General features: G+C 41.2%; 1 protein-coding gene across 7 annotated transcripts in view; it reads right to left on the bottom strand.

The window, feature by feature from the left end:
- diaph2 (diaphanous-related formin 2) overlaps positions 1–19,141 on the bottom strand; it is an 855,920-nt gene that overhangs the window by 131,470 nt on the left and 705,309 nt on the right. For all 7 annotated transcript variants that reach the window (XM_078547238.1, XM_078547236.1, XM_078547234.1 and 4 more), the window contains one exon: positions 11,802–11,937. In XM_078547238.1, coding sequence (XP_078403364.1) covers positions 11,802–11,937 — 136 coding nt within the window. The remainder of the gene's footprint in view (positions 1–11,801; positions 11,938–19,141) is intronic.

Raw genomic sequence — 19,141 nt, 5'->3', positions numbered from 1 at the left:
AAAACAGCAAATTACAGCCTAATATCAGTAATGGGAAAAATGCTAGTCTATTATAAAGGATGTGATAACAGGACCCTTAGAAAATATCAACGGGGCTAAACAAAGTCATCATGGATTTATGAAAGGGAAATCATGTTTGACAAAAATACTGGAGTTTTTTGAGGACATAACTAGCAGAATAGATAAGGGGGAACCAATGGATACGGTGTATTTGGATTTTCAGAAAGCTTCTAATGAAGTCCCACATAAAAATTGTAAAATTAAAGCACATGGGATTGGGGGTAATATATTGGCATGGATTGAGAATTGGTTAGCAGACAAGAAACAGAGTGTAGGAATAAACGGGTCTTTTTTGGAGTGGCAGGCGGTGACTAGTGGGGTTCCACAGGGTTCAGTGCTTGGGCCCCAGCTATTCACAGTATATATCAACGATTTGGATGAGGGAGCCAAATGTAATATTTCAAAGTTTGCTGATGACATGAAACTTGGTGAGCGATGAGAAGGATGTTAAGAAGCTTCAAGGCGATTTACACAGGTTGAGTGAGTAGCAGATGCAGTATAACGTGGATAAGTGTGAAGTTATCCACTTCAGTAGGAAAAACAGAATGGCAGAGTATTACTTAAATGGTGATAGATTGGGAAATGTTGATGTGCAAAGGGACCTGGGTGTGCTTGTACACCAATCACTGAAAGCAAGCATGCAGGTGCAGCAAGCAGTTAAAAAGGCAAATGGTATGTTGGCCTTCATTGCGAGAGGACTTGAGTGAGGAGCAACAATGTCTTACTACAGCTGTACAGGACCTTGGTGAGACCACACCTGGACAGTGTATGCAGCTTTGGTCTTCTTACCTAAGAAAGGATATACTTGTCAGAGAGAGAGTGCAGTGAAGGTTCACCAGACTGATTCTGAGGATGGCAGGATTATCATATGAGGAGAGATTGGGCTGACTAGGCCTATATTCACTGGAGTTTAGAAGAATGAGAGGAGACCTCATTGAAACGTATAAAATGCTGACAGGGATAATGTTTCCTCTGGCTGGGGGGGGGTCTAGAACAAGTGGTCACAGTCTCAGGATACAGGGTGGACCATTTAGGACTGAGATAAGGAAAAATGTCTTCACTCAGAGGGTGGTGAACCTATGGTGTTCTCTACCACAGAAGGCTGTGGAGACCAAGTCACTGAATATTTTTAAGAAGGAAATAGATAGAGTTCTGGACTCTAAAGGTTTCAAGGGGTATGGGGAGAGCGTGGGAGTATGGTGTTGAGATAGAGGATCAGCCATGATCGTATTGAATGGTGGAGCAGGCACGAAGGGCCGAATGACCTACTCCTGCTCCTATTTTCCATGTTCTTTTGCTGTGACCCTCACAGCACACATTAGCACACCAGAACTGGAACACACAGATCAGGTTTGCAGCTGGATTTTTAACCCCTTTTCTTTTGTATTCCTAGAAGGGAAAAAAAACAAACATGTCTTTCGCTCAGCATATGCTTTCTTTCAACTCAGCGTCTGAGTTGTTCTGGATATAACTCAACAAGAGATGGTTTCTGCTGAGATGTGGTAATCAGTCTCCACAACCACAGGAGATTAAAGTCTTTTGCATTGCATCTCTTCCTTTCAAGTGTCTCTGTCTGAAGTAGGCCTTGACACCTTTTTAGGTGTGACATTCCATGTTCTCTTTGGGCTGGTTGGTCAAGTATAATCCACATACGAATTTTCCAACAAGTGGTTACTTTACATTCTCAGCCAGCTTTTGCTTGTATATCTTTTTTAAAAAAAAAAATATATCTCCCTTTAAAAAGTTCAATATGCCCATAAGTAATTTGGAGCTGTGATCCGCTCTCACGACATAGGCAACAGAGCATTGAATGAGCTGAAGTTTAAGAAGGATAGAATACAGAAGTCGGTCCAGGAGAGCACTGGAATAGTTGAGTCTGGAGGTGTCAAATGTATAGGAGAGGATCTCAGCAGCTTATGAGGCAGGTGACAATATTAAATATCACCTCATAGCAACAGCTTGGTTATTTTTTCTGTTTCCTCAGAAATTTTAAGTACTATTGCACATATGCAGGCAGATATCTGCATTGAGGCAGAGTGGCTAGAGTGGAATTGTGTAAGTTCTGAAGTGTCAGTGTTCAGTGTGAAGCATCTCATTGCACCAAGTTACACAATGAAAATCTACTCAATACCATTAATTTATTGGCCTGAGCAGGGTTGTACATTACCAGTAGGTTGCATCTAGTTGGTTTACTACACATCATATCAGACCTTGACCATTAAAACATTATCAGGAAACTAATACCATGAGATGTCATACCATGTTGTTACTCTATCAGTTTGGGGGTGGCCATATTTATACTTTTAGTGGCATTACCATAACTTTGAGGGGAATTAAGAGTAAATGAAGGAAGTATGCCATAGGTTAGCAAGGCTGTTGTCAGGACAGCTCTGTGATGAAAGCATTATTGTCATCAGACTGAATGATAATTTTAGTCTAATTGATACTAGTTGTGAAGCAAGTAATTTACCTAGGCCGTATTGAGATAGGTTCAGGCTTACAGCAATGTTTCAAATCCAGCACTACTGTAACAAATCTCCAGCTTATTGTAATTACATAGCACTGTACAAATTATATGGTTTTGCAGAAGAATAGTAACCATCAAGATCAGAGATCAAAACTTCATTTGAACCTTTTATTTGTACACAACAGAATTGTTAGAAAACGTATTCCAGAGTATTTATTACAAGAACTTAACTCTAAACAGTGCTACTAAAGAATAAATGTTCCATTTGTAATCTTGTAACTGACTCTCGTATAATTTTACTCCTGGTCAAACCCTTTGTTGTGGGGTGATGGACAGGGGAAGGAGTTCTTTGTATTGCCATAAGCATTAATCACAGTTGGGATTACCAATAAAGAAAGTGTTGAAGATGAAAAGAAGGTTGTTTATTAAAATAAAAAGAAGAGGGCAACAGCCATAGCACATAACAAACTGCTGTTTAGTTTAGACAGCAATATAATACGGTAATGTATTTTTACACCATAATTTGTAAATGAGGCAGTTTTACTCCAGATCCTTCCTTTGTCCCAATTTTGGCGGAAAGCCTTTTAAGATCTTCTACCTTTGAAAAACAGATGTGCTTGTTGCCATAATATGACCAATTTAGGTCAATTTGGACAACATTAATAGGTTTTGTGAGGGAGGGTTCATAAAGCTACCAAGGATATAAAGTGTCTGGTCACCTCTCACTAGGTACTTATTCACTGACATGGTTCATTTTAAAATCCTGCTGCATTTCATTGCACCACAGTAAAGAATATTTTTATCCCATTAGCAATGTATTTTGAACTATAAGGCCTGAATTAACAAATTGTTTTCAATTTTAGTTATCTGACATCTTCATCTTATACTGCACTGATTAAATAAGACTATTGCTTTATTGTTTTGATTGTACTTACGTCTAGAAACCTTTTCCAATTTGTAAAGTTGTGGTATCGATTATTCTACAGTGAATTGTAATAAAACATGCTATTTTTTAAAAAAGTGTTTCTGTGAAAGGCTACACTCTTTCAGTACGCTGATAAAACTGCACCAAGATGGATTTTTTCCAGGAAATATTTCTTCCAACAACAACTTTCATTTATATAGTGTATTTAATATCATAAAGCATCCCAAGGTGCTTCACAAGAACATTATAAAGCTGGAGCCCCATAAGATGACATTAGGGCAGATGACCAAAAGCTCAGCCAAAGAGGTAGTTTTTAGGGAGCATCATAAAGGAAGAAAAAGAGATAGAGATATTTAGGGAGAGAATTCCAGAGTCTAGGGCCTAGGGAGCTAAAGACACAGTCACCAATGGCGGATAAATTAAAATAAAGAATTTCAAGGTGCCAGGGTTAGAGGAGAGCAGGTATCACGGGTTGTTGGATCAAATATGATACCAAGATTGCAAAAAGTTTGGATCAACCTCAGACAGTTTCCGAGGGAGAGATGGAGCCTGTAGCTAGGGAATTAAGTTTGTGGTGGAGTCCAAAGACAATGGCTTTGGTCTTCCTAATTTATTGCGGAAACTTATGCTATCCAATATTGGATGTCAGTCTGACATCATGGAGGGAGGAGTCATGAGAGGTGGTAGTGAGGTAGAGCTGGGTGTCATTAGTGTACACGTGGAAACTAATGCGTTTTCGGATGATGTTGCCGAGCGACAGCATGTAAATGAGAAATTGGAGGCGACCAAGGATAGATCCTTAGGGAACAGAGGTAATGGTGTAGGAGTGGGAAGAGAAGCCATTGCAGGTAATACTCTAGCTCAGATTAGATAGATTTGAATGAAATTGGATGAGTGCAGGGATACCCAGCTGGACGATGGTGGAGTGTCCTTGGAGGAAGGTGGTATGGTCAACCATGTCAAAGGTTGCAGGCAGACCAAGAAGGACTAGGAGGGAGGGTTTACCTCTGTCACGGTCACATAGGATGCCATTTTTGACCTTGATAGGTGGCATTTTGGTTCTGTGCAGAGATGGAAATCTGACTGCAGTGATTCAAAATTGGAGTTCCAGGAAAGGTGGGCCGGTTCACGGGCTTAGGAGAGAACACACTGGTTTGAGATGGGGCAGTAGTTTGCAAAAATGATAGGGTTAAGCGCTGTTTTTTGAGGAAAGGGCTGAAGGCAGGAGGTTTGAAATCGAGTAGGAAGAGTACCTGAATTCAGAACCGTTAACTGTATCAGCTAACATGGGGACCAGGAAGGGAAGTTAATTTGTCAGCAGTTTAGAGGGAGTAGGATCCAGGGTGCGGGAGGTGGGTCTCGTGGACAAGATGAGCTCGGAAAGGTTATGAGGGGAAATTGGAGAGAAACTAGAGAATGATGAGAGTTCATGCTAGGGCCGGGGTATCTTTAGAAGAACTTTGCCCTGGTGAGCTCGGGAAAGAAAGCAAGACGGAAAAGACAGCTGATCGTTGGCCTCGATCTTAGTGAGAAAGATATCCATGGACTCTTCGTACTCATTGTTGGAGGTGAGGAAACAAATCTGCAAATATGTTATCGTAGAAATTTGAACAAATTTTTCACAAACTTGAACATATGTTTTAATTGTATTAAACAAAATAAAATTCTCTGCAGGAGCTGCCAGTATGGATCTGAAGTTCTCCTATCATTTACGGGCAACTACTTCCTGAAAGCAAGCTTTAAGTAGGATACTTAATTGTGAATGGAAATCGGGATGCAAAATGAAAAAAATATTAGCTTAATAGTAAAGTATATGAACAATAGATTTAGCTGCTATGTCAGAGTAAACTTATTTCTGGTTTCTTATGTGGGAATCAGCTTTTAATTAACCATCCCACAACTCCTCTACTTGTGCCATTAATCCCATGTTCAATACTGCAGCCTCATCCCTGTATTTATTGCTCGGCCACAATCCCTTTTGCGATAGGAAATGCCATCTTAAAATATGACCAATTGTATAAAGCACTGAAATGGTAAGGTCTGACAAAGCAGAGCTTAAAATCTATTGCTGACAGTGCTTTTATGCTGGAAACATGTCGTGGTGTCAAATCACATCAAAGAAACAGCAAAAGGAGCATCTCCATGGTGCTATGGCTATGTCCATAGCACCGTATTGAACCATCATAAAGCAAAAAGGTCTTATTCTGCACTAAATTAACTGATCTCAAGCCCATGCTGTGGTGAAGATATTCATATAGGAATTGGCGTCCCTAGGGAAAATAAAATTTAGCCATGGCTCTATCTCCTGATCATTCTCCATTGAACCCTAGTGAAAAGTAGGCACATAGTCACCAGATTTAAATAATTATCTATTTGCAGCAGAATAGACGACTGACACCGGGGCTTACATATGAAGAACAGCGAGCTACGAGAATTTGTAGGGCAAGTCACTGCTTCAGGGAAGAAAAACATTAAGTTCAAGTAAAAGAAAAAGGAATTTGTTGCAACACAAAAGTGGAAATCAACCCGACTGAACTGCATGACTCCGTAGTTTGCCACCTTGATGTGGTGGAGAGACATGTATGTTCCAATGACCCCTTGAGCAATGCAGTTAGGAGCTCCTTGCAGAGCTCTTTGCACTCCTGGTGGGGCACCTATGATGGCAAGGTGGGGGGAGGTGCCAGGCAATGTACAGTCCAATAAGTCTTCAACGGGAGAACAAGGAAGACTGCACATCTCAGTGGTTGCAAAAGCGGAAGAAGGCTGCAGCGGCAAGATGGTCTCAGTTATCATGGTTTGACATGTCATTGAAATCTAATCACCAAGCCGTCATGATTGTGTGGACAATGGTGGTGCCCAAAGTCCTCACATTGAATAAAGTTACAAGCAGGCTTCTATAGGGTCAAATTGCCAAGTCCTGTGGCAAGGAAGATTAGGAGTGGGACAAGGCTATGAGCCTGGGAGTCACTAGTCAAGAATCTTCACGCAGGCGGCAGATGCATGAAGGTTATGGGACACCTGTGTTGGGACAGGGTGTCCTTGGGCACAGCATCTGAGACTGAGTAGTCCTTTTCAGGCAACCCTCTGCTCACCACAAATGGGGAGGAGGATAGAAAAGGGACCTTAAAAACAGGCTGTCCCACCTTCTCCTGACTGGGGAACCACATCCAGCGTAATCACCAATTTTGTGGTCAAAGAAAGAAATTTTACAACTTGGAATGTTAGAACACTAATGGATAATCTCAAGAGCAACCATCTGGGGAGAAGAACTTTAATCATTTCACATGAACTATCAAGACTACAAATTGTTATCCCTGCCCTGGGTGAAACCCACATTCCTGAGGAGGGGCAGCTGAAAGAACAAGCAGCGGAATATACCTTCTACTGGAACGGAAAGGCTGACAGCGACCCTCGTGTCCACGGAGTTGGCTTTGCCATTTGGAATAGAATCCTGGATTCACTGCCAGAACTCCCCAATTGTATAAATGAAAAACTCATGATACTTCACCTACAACTCAGTCCTAACCAATCTGTCAGTGTCATTCGCCACCCTTATATCCCCACCCTTGAATCCAATGAAGATGTTAAAGAAAAGCTGTATTCTGACCTTCAAGAAGTCTTCACTGCCATCTCTAGGGGACTTTGATGCAAGGTTGGCTGTGATTCCGAAGTCTGGAGCAGAAGCATTGGAAAAAAACTGGGTGGGAAAAGCCAATGCAAATAGCGTCCTCCTGGTAACAAAGTGTGCTCAGCATGGCCCCCTTATAACAAAAATCCTCTTCTGCCAGAAGGACAGATACAAAACCACATGGAAGCACCCTAGATCAAAGTATTGGCACCTCCTGAATTATGTCATTGTTTGGATCAAAGATCTAAGTGATGCCTATATCACTCGATTCATGTGGTGGACAGATCATCGACTTGTTCAACTGGTGATGAATATCCACAAGGTCCAGGTATCACATGGCCCAAAAGTCCAAGATCGATGTCTCACCCCTAGAGCTGAAGAGAGGAATCCCAAATGCAACTCACGACCAATTTAGAAAACCTTCACACATCCAACTCAAATAAAGTCAGCTGCACTGTGCCTAGATTATTGGGTTCATGCATTATTGGCACCAGGACTGGTTGGATAAAAAAGATGCTCAAGTGTGTGGCCTCTTGGAACAAAAATATTGCCTGCAGAACAAACCAAGGTTGCAACTCCAGAAAGCTGCGTTCCATCAGCTCAAGGCTGATGCCCAAATTAAGATCTGGAAGGTAAAGAACACTAGGTGGGAAGAGAAAGTCCGAGAAATCCAACGACATTCAGGTCATCATGACATGCAAAACCTTTTTGAAGCCATTAAGGACATTTATCGACTGAGATCGAGCAGAATTCTCCCATGCCCCCTGCAGTGGGTTTAATGGTGGATGGAGGGGGTGAGGTGGGGAGAATGTGGCAGGGTGTCCAAAAACCGGTTTCATCTCAGCGTAAAATGACAGCGGGATCCTCCGCTCCCGGCTGCCATGTTGGGTCGTAATTCCCATCAGAGGCCAGCGTGGAACTGATTTGCATCCCGCTAATGGGATGCAGATGAAAGCCTGATTGAAAACGCCAATCCACGCCCTATCATCTGCATCACCAACGGGAAATCATGCCAGTCCAGAACATGTCTGGACCAATGTGGCGTGTACATATCAGGACTTACCAGAAGGCGGCCTGGGGCTCCCTCCAGAGTTTGGGATGGAGATCTTCAGCAACTGTGAACCCTGGCAGATGCAGTAGTGGTTGGGGGAACATTTATCAGGTGTATCTTCCAGCTTCAGTGTCTACAAGGAGGTCCATTTTCCAGCTTCAGAGTGTTCCTGGAGGTCTATCTTATTTCTTCAGGAGGTTCATCTTCTTTCTGCAACGGTGGGTCAGTGATGTCTGGATGCCTTTTGAAAATGATACTCGGATATGATGGCAGGGCGTGAGCCATCCAGCCTGCCCCGCCACACGAAATGTTGGGAAACCCCAACTGCATAATGAATGAGGCGGGGCTGCACTACTTCCTGGCGGACAACACTCCCTGTCCTCGTCCCTGCCATCTGAATTATTCCCAGATGGGAGAATTCCGCCCATTAAATGGATAAAATCCTCTTTGTTCAAAGAAGGTGTTTCACCTCTTAAGGATGGGAATGTCATCTGTCAATTCAAGAAAGAAAATTTTCAACATCCTCTCAACAGGGTGTCCACAGTGGCAGCTGATACTCTCCAGGCATTCCCCTAGTACCCAGAATCCAAAGGTGAATGACCATCGATGGGAGAGATGCAACACGCAATCAAACAGATGAAAAACAACAAAGCCTGCAGCTCTGATGGAAGGATGTAAAGGTGCTGGAAGCAGGTCAGAGAAGGTTTACCAGATTAATACCTTGAATGGGTGGGTTGTTTTATGAGGAAAAATTGGACAGACTAGGCTTGTATCTACTGGAGTTTAGAAGAGTAAAAGGCAACTTGATTGAAACATATAAGATCCTGAGGGAACTTGACAGGGTGGATGTGGAGAGGATGTTTCCTCTTGTGGGAAAATCTAGAACTAGGGGTCACTGTTTAAAAATAAGGGGTCGCCCATTTTAAACAGACATGAGGCAAAATTTTATCACTCAGAGGGTTTTGCGTTTTGGAATGCTCTTCCTGAAAAGGTGGTGGAAGCAGAATCTTTGAATATTTTTAAGGCAGAGATGGACAGGTTCTTGGTAAGCAATAGGTTCTCAGAGGTAGGTGAGACGCAGATTTCAGGTTACTATCAGATCAGCCATGATCTTATTAAATGGCGGAGTGGGCTCAAGGGTTGAATGGCCTACTCCTGCTCCTTGTTCGTACGTTTGTACATTCTTCAAAGCTGTGGACTTCTTCCCACATCAAGACTCCACGCACCCATCCTTTTGGGAGGAATTGGGAGGAAATAGAACTCCCTACCCTGATTTCAGGAATATGACAATTGGAATGATCTTCAAGAAGGGTATTTCCCTCTTGTCCACAGCAGGGAATATTCTGGTTTGCATTCTCCTGAATTGCCTACTGCCTTGTGACAGAGGAAATCCTCCCAGGGATACAGTGTGATTTTAGAACTTCCAGAAGAGCCTTTGTTCTTTTGTTCTTTGTTCCCAGACAAATGTCAGAAAAATGTCAAGAACAAAACCAGGAACGCTTCATTGCATTCATCGACCTGACCAAAGCATCTGATTCAGTAAATTGCAAGGCTTTGTGGATTGTGCTCTAAAGATTTGCATTTCCAAGAACCTTCAATCCTGCAGCTGCTTCATGATAATATAACTGCAACTGTCTTGACTGAAAGATGCCTTCAAAATCTGGACTGCGGTCAAGCAAATCTGTGCGATAGCCACCATATTATTCACAATCTACCTGGCAATGGCTATTCACCACATCAAAGATAAAGTGCCCTCTGGTGTCTGTATTAAATATCACCTAGATGGAAAACTCTTTAACTTCTGTCACCTGCTGATCAAAATTACGCTGGCCACCATAGGTATCTACAGTTTGAGGATGACTGCAGTGTCGTTGCCTATTCTGCACCAGATTTGCAAGCCACTCTCGATCTCTTCAATTCTGCATACAAGAAACTTGGCCTGTCCTTGAAATTTGCAAAAATAAAACTCATATCAACCCACAGCTCATCAGCCAAATATTCCACTTCCCATATATGTTGAAGGAGAGACATCTCAGTAGCCACATCTCTCAAAAGACCACCATTGACGGGGAGATCTAACACCGGGACAACAGCGCCAGTTCAGTCTTCTATGAACTTCAGCAGCGAGTGTTTGACAACAAAGGCCTCTGCAAGTCCTATTGTTCAGAGCAGTTGCTGTCGTCACACTATTATACTGCATCAAGAGCTGGACTGTGTATCAGTGAACTTGAGTGCTAGAGAAAGTCCATTAGCAATACCTCCACCATATCCCCCAGGTTCATATCGAACAAATGCTAATCTCCTTCTTGAACCCGGATCCCCAGGCAGTCATGCAAAACTCATGCAAAATCAACTTCAATGGACTAGCCTCTGTGTCCGCAAGGCTGAAAATTGTCTCCTCTGCCAGGTTCTGTTCTCTCAAAGGGCAAATATTCCAAGGGAGGACAAAGGAAACACTTCAAAAATATTTTGAAACTTTCCTTGAAACGAGAAAGCATGACCTTAAATAACTGGGAGCAGCTCGCTACCAATCGCTCAGAACTTGTCCATCAAGCTGCATTGCGCTTCAAGTCCCAATGCCTCACTGATGAGGCAGAGTGACTACAGAAAAGGAACCAAAAGCAAGCAAATCCTGCACTCTGGATCCCAGTACTCATGACAGAAACTCATAACCGTGAGTAGATCAAGGGGCAGCCGACAATGTGAAAAGGATACTAGTTTTATGAAAATGGTTAGGATATAATCTCTGCACTCACACATTTGTTATACTGAAATTCTTGTGACCCTAGTATACTTAGTAGGTTACCAGCACTCATGTTTCAGTGCACAATTTCATTAGATTTTGTCATGGTTCATCCTGCTTTTATTTGCAAATATAGATGGAATTTAAAAATATCATCAAAATGTCTAAGTACAGAATGGGTATGCATTTGAGTATTTAAGCAGAAGAGAAATATCTTTGGGACATTTGGCACAAACCTACAACTATGCATTATATAAATAACCTCCACATATTTTGCTTGAAGCAACATTGCAAGTTTTGCGCAGTGGGTAGAAGACACGTGGAATCTGGGACTCATTTCTACATGGTTTGTGATTCCAGTCGACTGGTGTTAGGAAAACAATAAGTCAAGTAGAGCTTCACAATGAGAAACAATGATTGGGCATGCTGTTTTCACAATTTTCTGTCAATTATCCAGGCAAATGATTTGTAGCAGCCAGACATTCTGTGACAAGTCCCACAAACTTCAACATTTACTATGTGTAGCATGATTTGGTGCTCAAATAGTGCAATTCATTTTCGAAAAAAGCCCTGAAGCCTGAAAAAGAGCCCGTTTCTGGTCAGTGGTTCCCAATTCATCTGTTGCTGCTCCCCACTGACCTTTGTACCGTATTATAACAGAAGATTTCAGAGGGGCCAATAAGTGTGTGCATTTCAGAAGCTGAGTCACAACAACAATACCACAGGATTGAGGAAGGAAGGATGAGAAGACCACTGGCATGCTTAGTACACAGTAACTGATTGGGTAGGAACAAGAGAAAATTCTAGCATTTAGAATTGTATGGACATACAGAGATCTGGCCTAAGAGACACCTGCAATTTCTGGTATGTTCTGCTTCAACTAATAACTTGTGCTATTTAAATTTATTATTAATACTAAAGACTTACCTTTGTTCATATCAATCAACTGTTTCTTCTTCAGCTGCCGTTCCAACTTCTCCCTCTCTGCTTTCTCTTTAGCCAGCTTTGCTCTCTTGATCTTTTCTTCTGTCTCCCTCTTCTTAATGTTTTCTTTCAGTGCTTCCTTTTTTTAGAAACAGGTATATGAGTTATTGATACATTTGAAATAGACACAACAACACTGTCATATCACCACTGTTTTAAGATGTACAAATGTCCACTAGTAACTGTATTCACGTTGCTGATGGTAAAAATGCATCATCTCAGGGATGGGCTTGGATATGGTGAGGTGATGTGGCTGTACCATCTTATGGTTGCACTAGTTATGGATGGAAAAATTACACCACAACTGCGTCATTTAACCATATTGTTTAAAAGGCTCTTGATTTTCTCAATAAAAGATTTATTCTCTGCATAAGACTAACTGGGGCATTTTCTACTCAATCTAAGCTCATGGCCTGAAACCATTAACATTTACCCAAATGGAATGACATCTCACCCTACCTTCAAATTTGTACTCCAGGTGTCAGATGTTTAAATTAATTCAGTATGAGCTAAATCAAAAGTCAAACGGTAGGAGTTATTGTAACAAACTGCAAGCAAAGTAATGAATATCATTGTTTTATACCCAAATACTTCACATGTGTGATGTGTAGGCTTGGAACAAATGAAAACTGGCACCTGTAATATAAATAGGCCTTCAAATCATCTGTAGAAAACAGCAACACCCAAATATTAAAATATCATCACCATGGACCATACACTCTAAAGGAATTGCAGTCTGCTACTTAAAATGCATTGAGAAGATGTATCATATCTAGATGAGGTGCTATCTCCTCATGCTATTCAATGTAAAAGTTGTCAGAACAGGGAGAGAAGGTTAATAAATGAGTGGAACTTCAAGGTGCTGGCATTTATGAGACATACTGCAAAACAGCAAATATGAAGAGTTCCATTAATTAAAATTAGGTTTATATAATTCAGCAACCTTTCACAATTAAATAATTATGTAATTGAAACTACTCAATCCTTATTAAACCTGTGGTGCAGTCAATTTAAAAATGAAAGCATAAACCACATCCAAGTGATGCGCTTTTAAAGAAAAAACATCTGAAACAAAGTGACTGAAGGTCCTCTTAAAAGAAATTAGATGAAAATCTTAGGTAAAAACAATAGAATATGCTAGTTTAACTTGCGAGCAGCAATGGGGGCTCAATTTTGCAGTTACCTTACAATGCTGGAAGGTAAACACTGCAGTTACTGCTCCCTCTTCCAAACTTCTTGGAGAGGCAACAATTGCAGTGAAAGTGGGACCCCTGACATTGCTACTGGAGGGAAAGACCAACATCTTGTGTGATCAAAAGGCTGAGTCAACCTGCCCAGTGTCGCTGCTTTTCTCTTAATCCATGGGTCAGGTCTGGTAGGCAGAAATAAAGTCCTGAATTGTGATTTGAAAATTTCATGTGTGTGAATTTTCCTCTATAGAATTGTTACTCTGTTCAGTTGGATTCTGTTCACCTATAATAAACAGGGAAAACTTCACAGCACAGACCAGGGATTATATCTGGAACATTCCTGCCCTATATGGCTCAAGAGCCTCAATGAACTTTGTATCACGGGTTATTTCATTCTGGTACAGGGAAAGCACTGCCCTTTCCCCCTTTATATTTACAGGTTGCCACTGCTCTCAATGAGGGAGACACAGGGGTCAGGAATTAACAAATGTAAAGCTCTGGGGGCCATGAGGATCTCTTTACATACAATTAGCCAAATTCATCAGATGTGTAGAGTAAGAGACATCATAAGAAAATATAATTTTATTTCTAGTGCTGATTTTTCTTTGTGTCAAACAACATAAAAAAATTTCTGTTGCAGACATTGAAAAGGTTGTGGGTACCATGATAGAAATTTACACAAAGAGCAATTAGATTCTTGTATAACCAAACTACAGAAAGAAAAACACCCTAAAAAGCCCAAATTTCCCATCAAAAGTGCATAGATGGAGCATATGTGTATTCTCTAAAGTGCAGTATATGCTTATCTTCAATTCTGAGCTGGCTGGTGCATTTACTGACGTAGTAGTGGAGATACCAAATTATTAAGTCCAGCGTAATATAGGTTGAAGATTATAATTTATAGTTATTATTAAACATAAATGCCTTGGGGTACCCATAACTTGCTTGTGCTATCCAACTGGGGCCAGTACATCTATTTGCCCCGGTCCAGCCATTGCTGTCATTAAGTATATACATAGAGATCTGCACTGGTATTGCCAGTGTTACCAACCGTCCCTTATTTTATGGGATTGTCCCATATTCGGGGCCACTGTCTTCTGTTGAATGCTGCTGGGGCACTGTTTTTCCTGTAATCCATACCTTTAAATCTCGCGCATGCACAGTACCCGCACCGCTCTCGCCACGTATGTGCGCTTACCCCTCCTCACCCCCTCATGTTCTCACAGCCCTAGCAGCAAGACCCCAACCCCAATGGACCTCCATGCCAGAGTATTCCTTCATTCTCTCCATGAGAGTTGATCAGCCTGGGTCTTGGGTCCCTAGTTCAGATGTGATCTAATTTGTGGGTCCTTGTGTCTGGTCTTTCAGTATAAACCGCATCAACCACAACTTGTAGTCAGAAGGTTGTGGATTCAAATTCCACTACAGATGCTGGTCAGATGGGCTGATCAGTGGCAAATGGAATTTAATCTGGATAAGTGTGAGGTGATGCACTTGGGCATGATAAACAAGGCACGGGAAATGCACGATGAATGGTAGGACCCTGGGAAGTACCGAGGATCAGAGGGACCTTGGTGTGCATGTCCACCGGTCCCTTAAGGTAGAGGGATAGGTAGATAAGGTGGTTAAGAAGGCATATAGGATACTTGCCTTTATTAGCCAAGGCATAGAATATAAGAGCAGGGAGGTTGTGCTGGAACTGTATAAAACGCTGGTTAGGCCACAGCTTGAGTATGGTGTGTAGTTCTGGAATCTGCATTATAGGAAAGATGTGATTACACTAAGAGTGCAGAGGAGATTTACCAGGATGCTGCCTGGGCTGGAGAGTTTTAGTTATGAGGAGAGATTGGATAGACTGGGGTTATTTTCCTTGGAGCAGAGGAGATTGAGGGGGGACATGACTGAGTTGCATAAAATTAGGAGGGGCATAGATAGGGTAGACAGGAAGGAACTTTTCCCCTTGGTGGAGGGATCAATAACCATGGGGCATAGATTTAAGGTAAGGGGCAGGAGGTTTAGAGGGGATGTGAGGAAGAATATTTTCACCCAGAGGTTGGTGGGAATCTGGAACTCACTGCCTGACAGGGTGGTAGAGGCAGAAACCCACATAACATTTAAGAAGTATTTGGATGTGCACTTACAATGCCATGGCATACAAGGCTATAGGCCTAGTGCTGGAAAATGGGATTAGAATAGTTAGTTACTTGTTAGACCAGCGCAGACTCGATGGGTCGAAGGGCCTTTTTCTGTGCTGTAGACCTCTATGACTCTACAGAGAGACCTGGGAATAAAAAACCTAGGCTGATACTTCAATGCAGTAATGAGAGAGTGCTGCACTGTTGGAGGTGCTATCTTTCACATGTGACATTAAGCCAAGGGCTCATCTACTCTCCGAGGTGTACATAAAATATACCATGGCACGATTGAAGAAGGGCAAGGGAGTTCCCCTGGTGTCCTGGCCAATACTTAACCCTCAATCGACATCAGAAAAACAGATTATCTGGTCATTATCACATTGCTGTTTTTGGAAGCTTATTGTGCACATTGACTGCCACTTTTCCTACATTACAACAATGGCTATACTATACTTGCTTGGCTGTAAAGGTTTTTGGGATATTCCAAGGTTGTGAAAGGTTCTACGTAAATGCAAGTCTTTCTTCTGCTTTATTAATATTTAACCTTTCTTGGGAAATGATTGTAATTTTGTCTTTTCTCTCACCAAAAAAAGCTAAAGCTTTATTTAGTAGATTTCATATGTTAATTAATTGTTTGCATACACCACAGTAACATGGGAACAAAAGAACTTTGAAGAACAAAAAGAATCCATTAAGCCCAATAGGCCTCATTACTTTTTGATAGATCAGGCTCATTTTCTCACTGTATCCATCATCTCTTTGTCCTCACAGAAAGGGAGCTAACTGACTATTGAAACAATTGTTACTGCTGTCTTTAATGGACTTTCTTGGTAACTTATTGGATGATAAGTTCTCACCAACTTTATTATTCCTAGTTTTTAAACTTCTTCCTTTGGCACTTGAACATTTCACTACAATTTACAAGTTATCTCAACCAATTGTATCAGTTCTCTGAATAATCTAAAGAGCTTCAATCTGGTTATATTGAAATAACCTTTTGTACAAAGAAGCAAGTTATACTTTCTTTAACCTTCCTTGTACATCTGAATAATTTCTGTTTTTTCATCTTTCTGGCCCATTAAACCTCACTCATTAGGTGACCAGCACTTGGGGTCTCAACTGTACATTATGTAACCAAACCATTTTATGGCTAGAAATTAAAGTTGGTGATATTAATGAACGAATCCTTGACATGTTTGTTTGATGTTCCTCTGTTGATTGTTTTAATAGAAGTATGAATCTACGTCTTTTGATTTTAATTTGTATTCTATTTTCTGCCTATGAAACTTATTTCCTGTTATTTACTGTAGTAAAGCACTAGATTAATTGTTTCAATTGTTACTATAACCCTATGATGGTGTTCACTACCCCAGGAATTTTCCATTTAACATGGGTGGTTTTCTTCTAATTCCTTCGACGACTATATTTTCACTTCAGACACCTGCTCAGTATGTGGATTTTTAATCCTTTCACAGGATGTGGGCATCGCTGGTCTAGGCCAGCATTTATTGCCCATCCCTATTTGCAATTAAGGAGGTGCTGATGAGCCACCTTCTTGAACCACCATTCCTATTATTGATATTGGAAAGACTAAATTTTTCTCTCTTATTAGTTTCTGCATTTCCTCCTAAGGGCCTTCTGCGGCAGATTATGGGGGAAACAATTTGAATCAAGATTTAAAAGTTTAAGAGTTATTCAAGTCTTCAACCGAAATTTCTAGGCCTCTCAAACACCAAATATGGAGGATTTAAACAATGGCGGAAGACACAGCGAGTTTGATAGTGATAAGATGTTGCATACAGTAAATGGAATGTAGCATAGAGAGGTATAATATGACAGATTGCCATTAGTTCTGTAGAAGTAGCAACTGATTAGTTCAGAATCAAGGGGTTTCTTTTTGAGGAGATGGTGACATAGTGGTAATGTCACTGGACTAGTAATCCAGAGGCCCAAGCTAATGATCTGGGGACATGGATTCAAATCCCGCCACAGCAGCAGTTAATAAATCTGGAATATAAAGCTCAGTGATGGTGACCATGAAATTATCATCGATTGTCGTAAAAACCCACCTGGTTCACTAATGTCATTGACGGAAGGAAATCTGCCATTCTTATCTGGTCTGGCCTACATGTGACTCCAGACCCACAACAATGTGGTTGACTCTTAACTGCCCTCTGAAATGGCCTAGCAAGCCACTCAGATGAAGGGCAATTTGGGATGGACAACAGATGTTAACCTTGGTAGCGATGCTCACATCCCATGAAAGAATGAAAAAAAGATACCGTTACTAGTCAAGTGGAAATTCAGGGCACATCAGAGCTTTGTCCTACATGCAGGAATAAAATGGGGCTACAATGCGTATGTGTTATAAAGTAGCATCTGGGAGATACGTGAAGAAAATGAAGCAGTATTATGACAAGGGATAAGTTTCAGCTTTCATTAAATTATGACAAGAATGCAAATACCATAAATATTAGAAATCCGTTATTTTAATTAATATCTACACATTTCCACATAATGTGTTGAAATTGTAGACAGTTCAAATTTCAAAAATGGCACTTAAAGTATCTGTATTTTAAGAACTAAGACTATGTAAGTGTAATATCTGGGACTGTTCTACATGGAAGAGCAATTACAATAAGAGCAACTTGTATTTATATGGCATCTGTAATGAGGTAAAATGTCCAAAGGCACTTCACAGGAGTGTTATCAAAATTTGACACAGCGAAATGAGATATTAGGGCATTATTTAGCCAGGAGCCAATGTAGGTCAGTGAGCACAGGAGTGATAGGTGAATGGAACTTGATGCGTGTCACTTGGACAGCAGAGTTTTGAAGGATGTCAGGGTTATGGAAATTGTTAGAACCTCTCATTGCGACCACAAGCATGGTTAATGCAACAAATGTAAATATTCACACTGATGTAGCACGTGCTCATTTGAAGTTTGGGTTCATGTGCACCAAATGGCCTTTAACCTATATCTGCCTTTGCTATATCTGACCTAGAAAGGATGAGGTATCAAAAGTAGAAAAGGGTTCTATTGCTAGCATGGTCATCCCTCAGCTTGACAATCTCAAAATTCCACCAAAAATCTCAATGCAAACTCACTGGCATGCATTCCATATGCATTATTACAAAAATTCTAAGGGCTGGGTTTTACTGCAGGCTTTGGGACCCTGAGGTCAAGATGAAATGCTGGTCCCAGGCCCATACTTGTCGGCAGCATTGCCCAGTTCGATAATTTTACTGGTGGTGATTTCCTATTTGGTTGTCTGAGGAACCCACTGTCTAATTAAGGATGGAGTTGGGGGGCGGACTCCTAATACTGTCAATCCAGTCTGTGGGCCAACAGCTCTGAAGCCTCAGCAGCATCACCAGGAAAGCTGGGTGTTGAGGCAGGTTGAAACTGCTTTGGGGAGCCATCCTAATACAACTTCCTGCTGGTTTATCACCTCCCTCCACCTCCATTCCCACTAGCCAGAGGCTGATAAAATACTGCGCTAAATGTTTAATTTCAAATTATAAATGTTTATGTTTTTATGCTTGAAATTCTGAAATTCCACCAACTAATATGTATAATACATATTTTAAAATGTGAAACCACACCATGTGAAGTATTGCAGGATATTGCAACTATCATTATACAATTAGAGGAAACTTGTTTTTATGCAAGAGTTGTGATCTGGAATGCACTGTCTGAAGCAGATTCAATTGTAACTTTCAAAAGTGAATTAGATAAATACTTGAACGGGAAAATGAGCTCAATGAGCAACTGGTCTGCAACCTCAAGAAACAAATCATACAGGTTTGCACGAGATAACCAGGAAGTTGCCACGACTATACATCTTGAGTAAATCACAGAACCTGAACATCTTTAAGGGACCACACAGGATCCAGGGTTGATTCCTCGGTGACAAAGGGCACCCACAAAGGACGTGGATAATGACACCCATGCGG

The sequence above is a fragment of the Cetorhinus maximus genome, chromosome 8 (assembly GCF_964194155.1).
Source record: "Cetorhinus maximus chromosome 8, sCetMax3.hap1.1, whole genome shotgun sequence".
In the NCBI taxonomy this organism is placed as follows: Eukaryota; Metazoa; Chordata; class Chondrichthyes; order Lamniformes; family Cetorhinidae; genus Cetorhinus; species Cetorhinus maximus.
The sequence above is the reverse complement of the archived record's forward strand: the minus strand, read 5'-3'. Positions and strand labels throughout refer to the sequence as shown.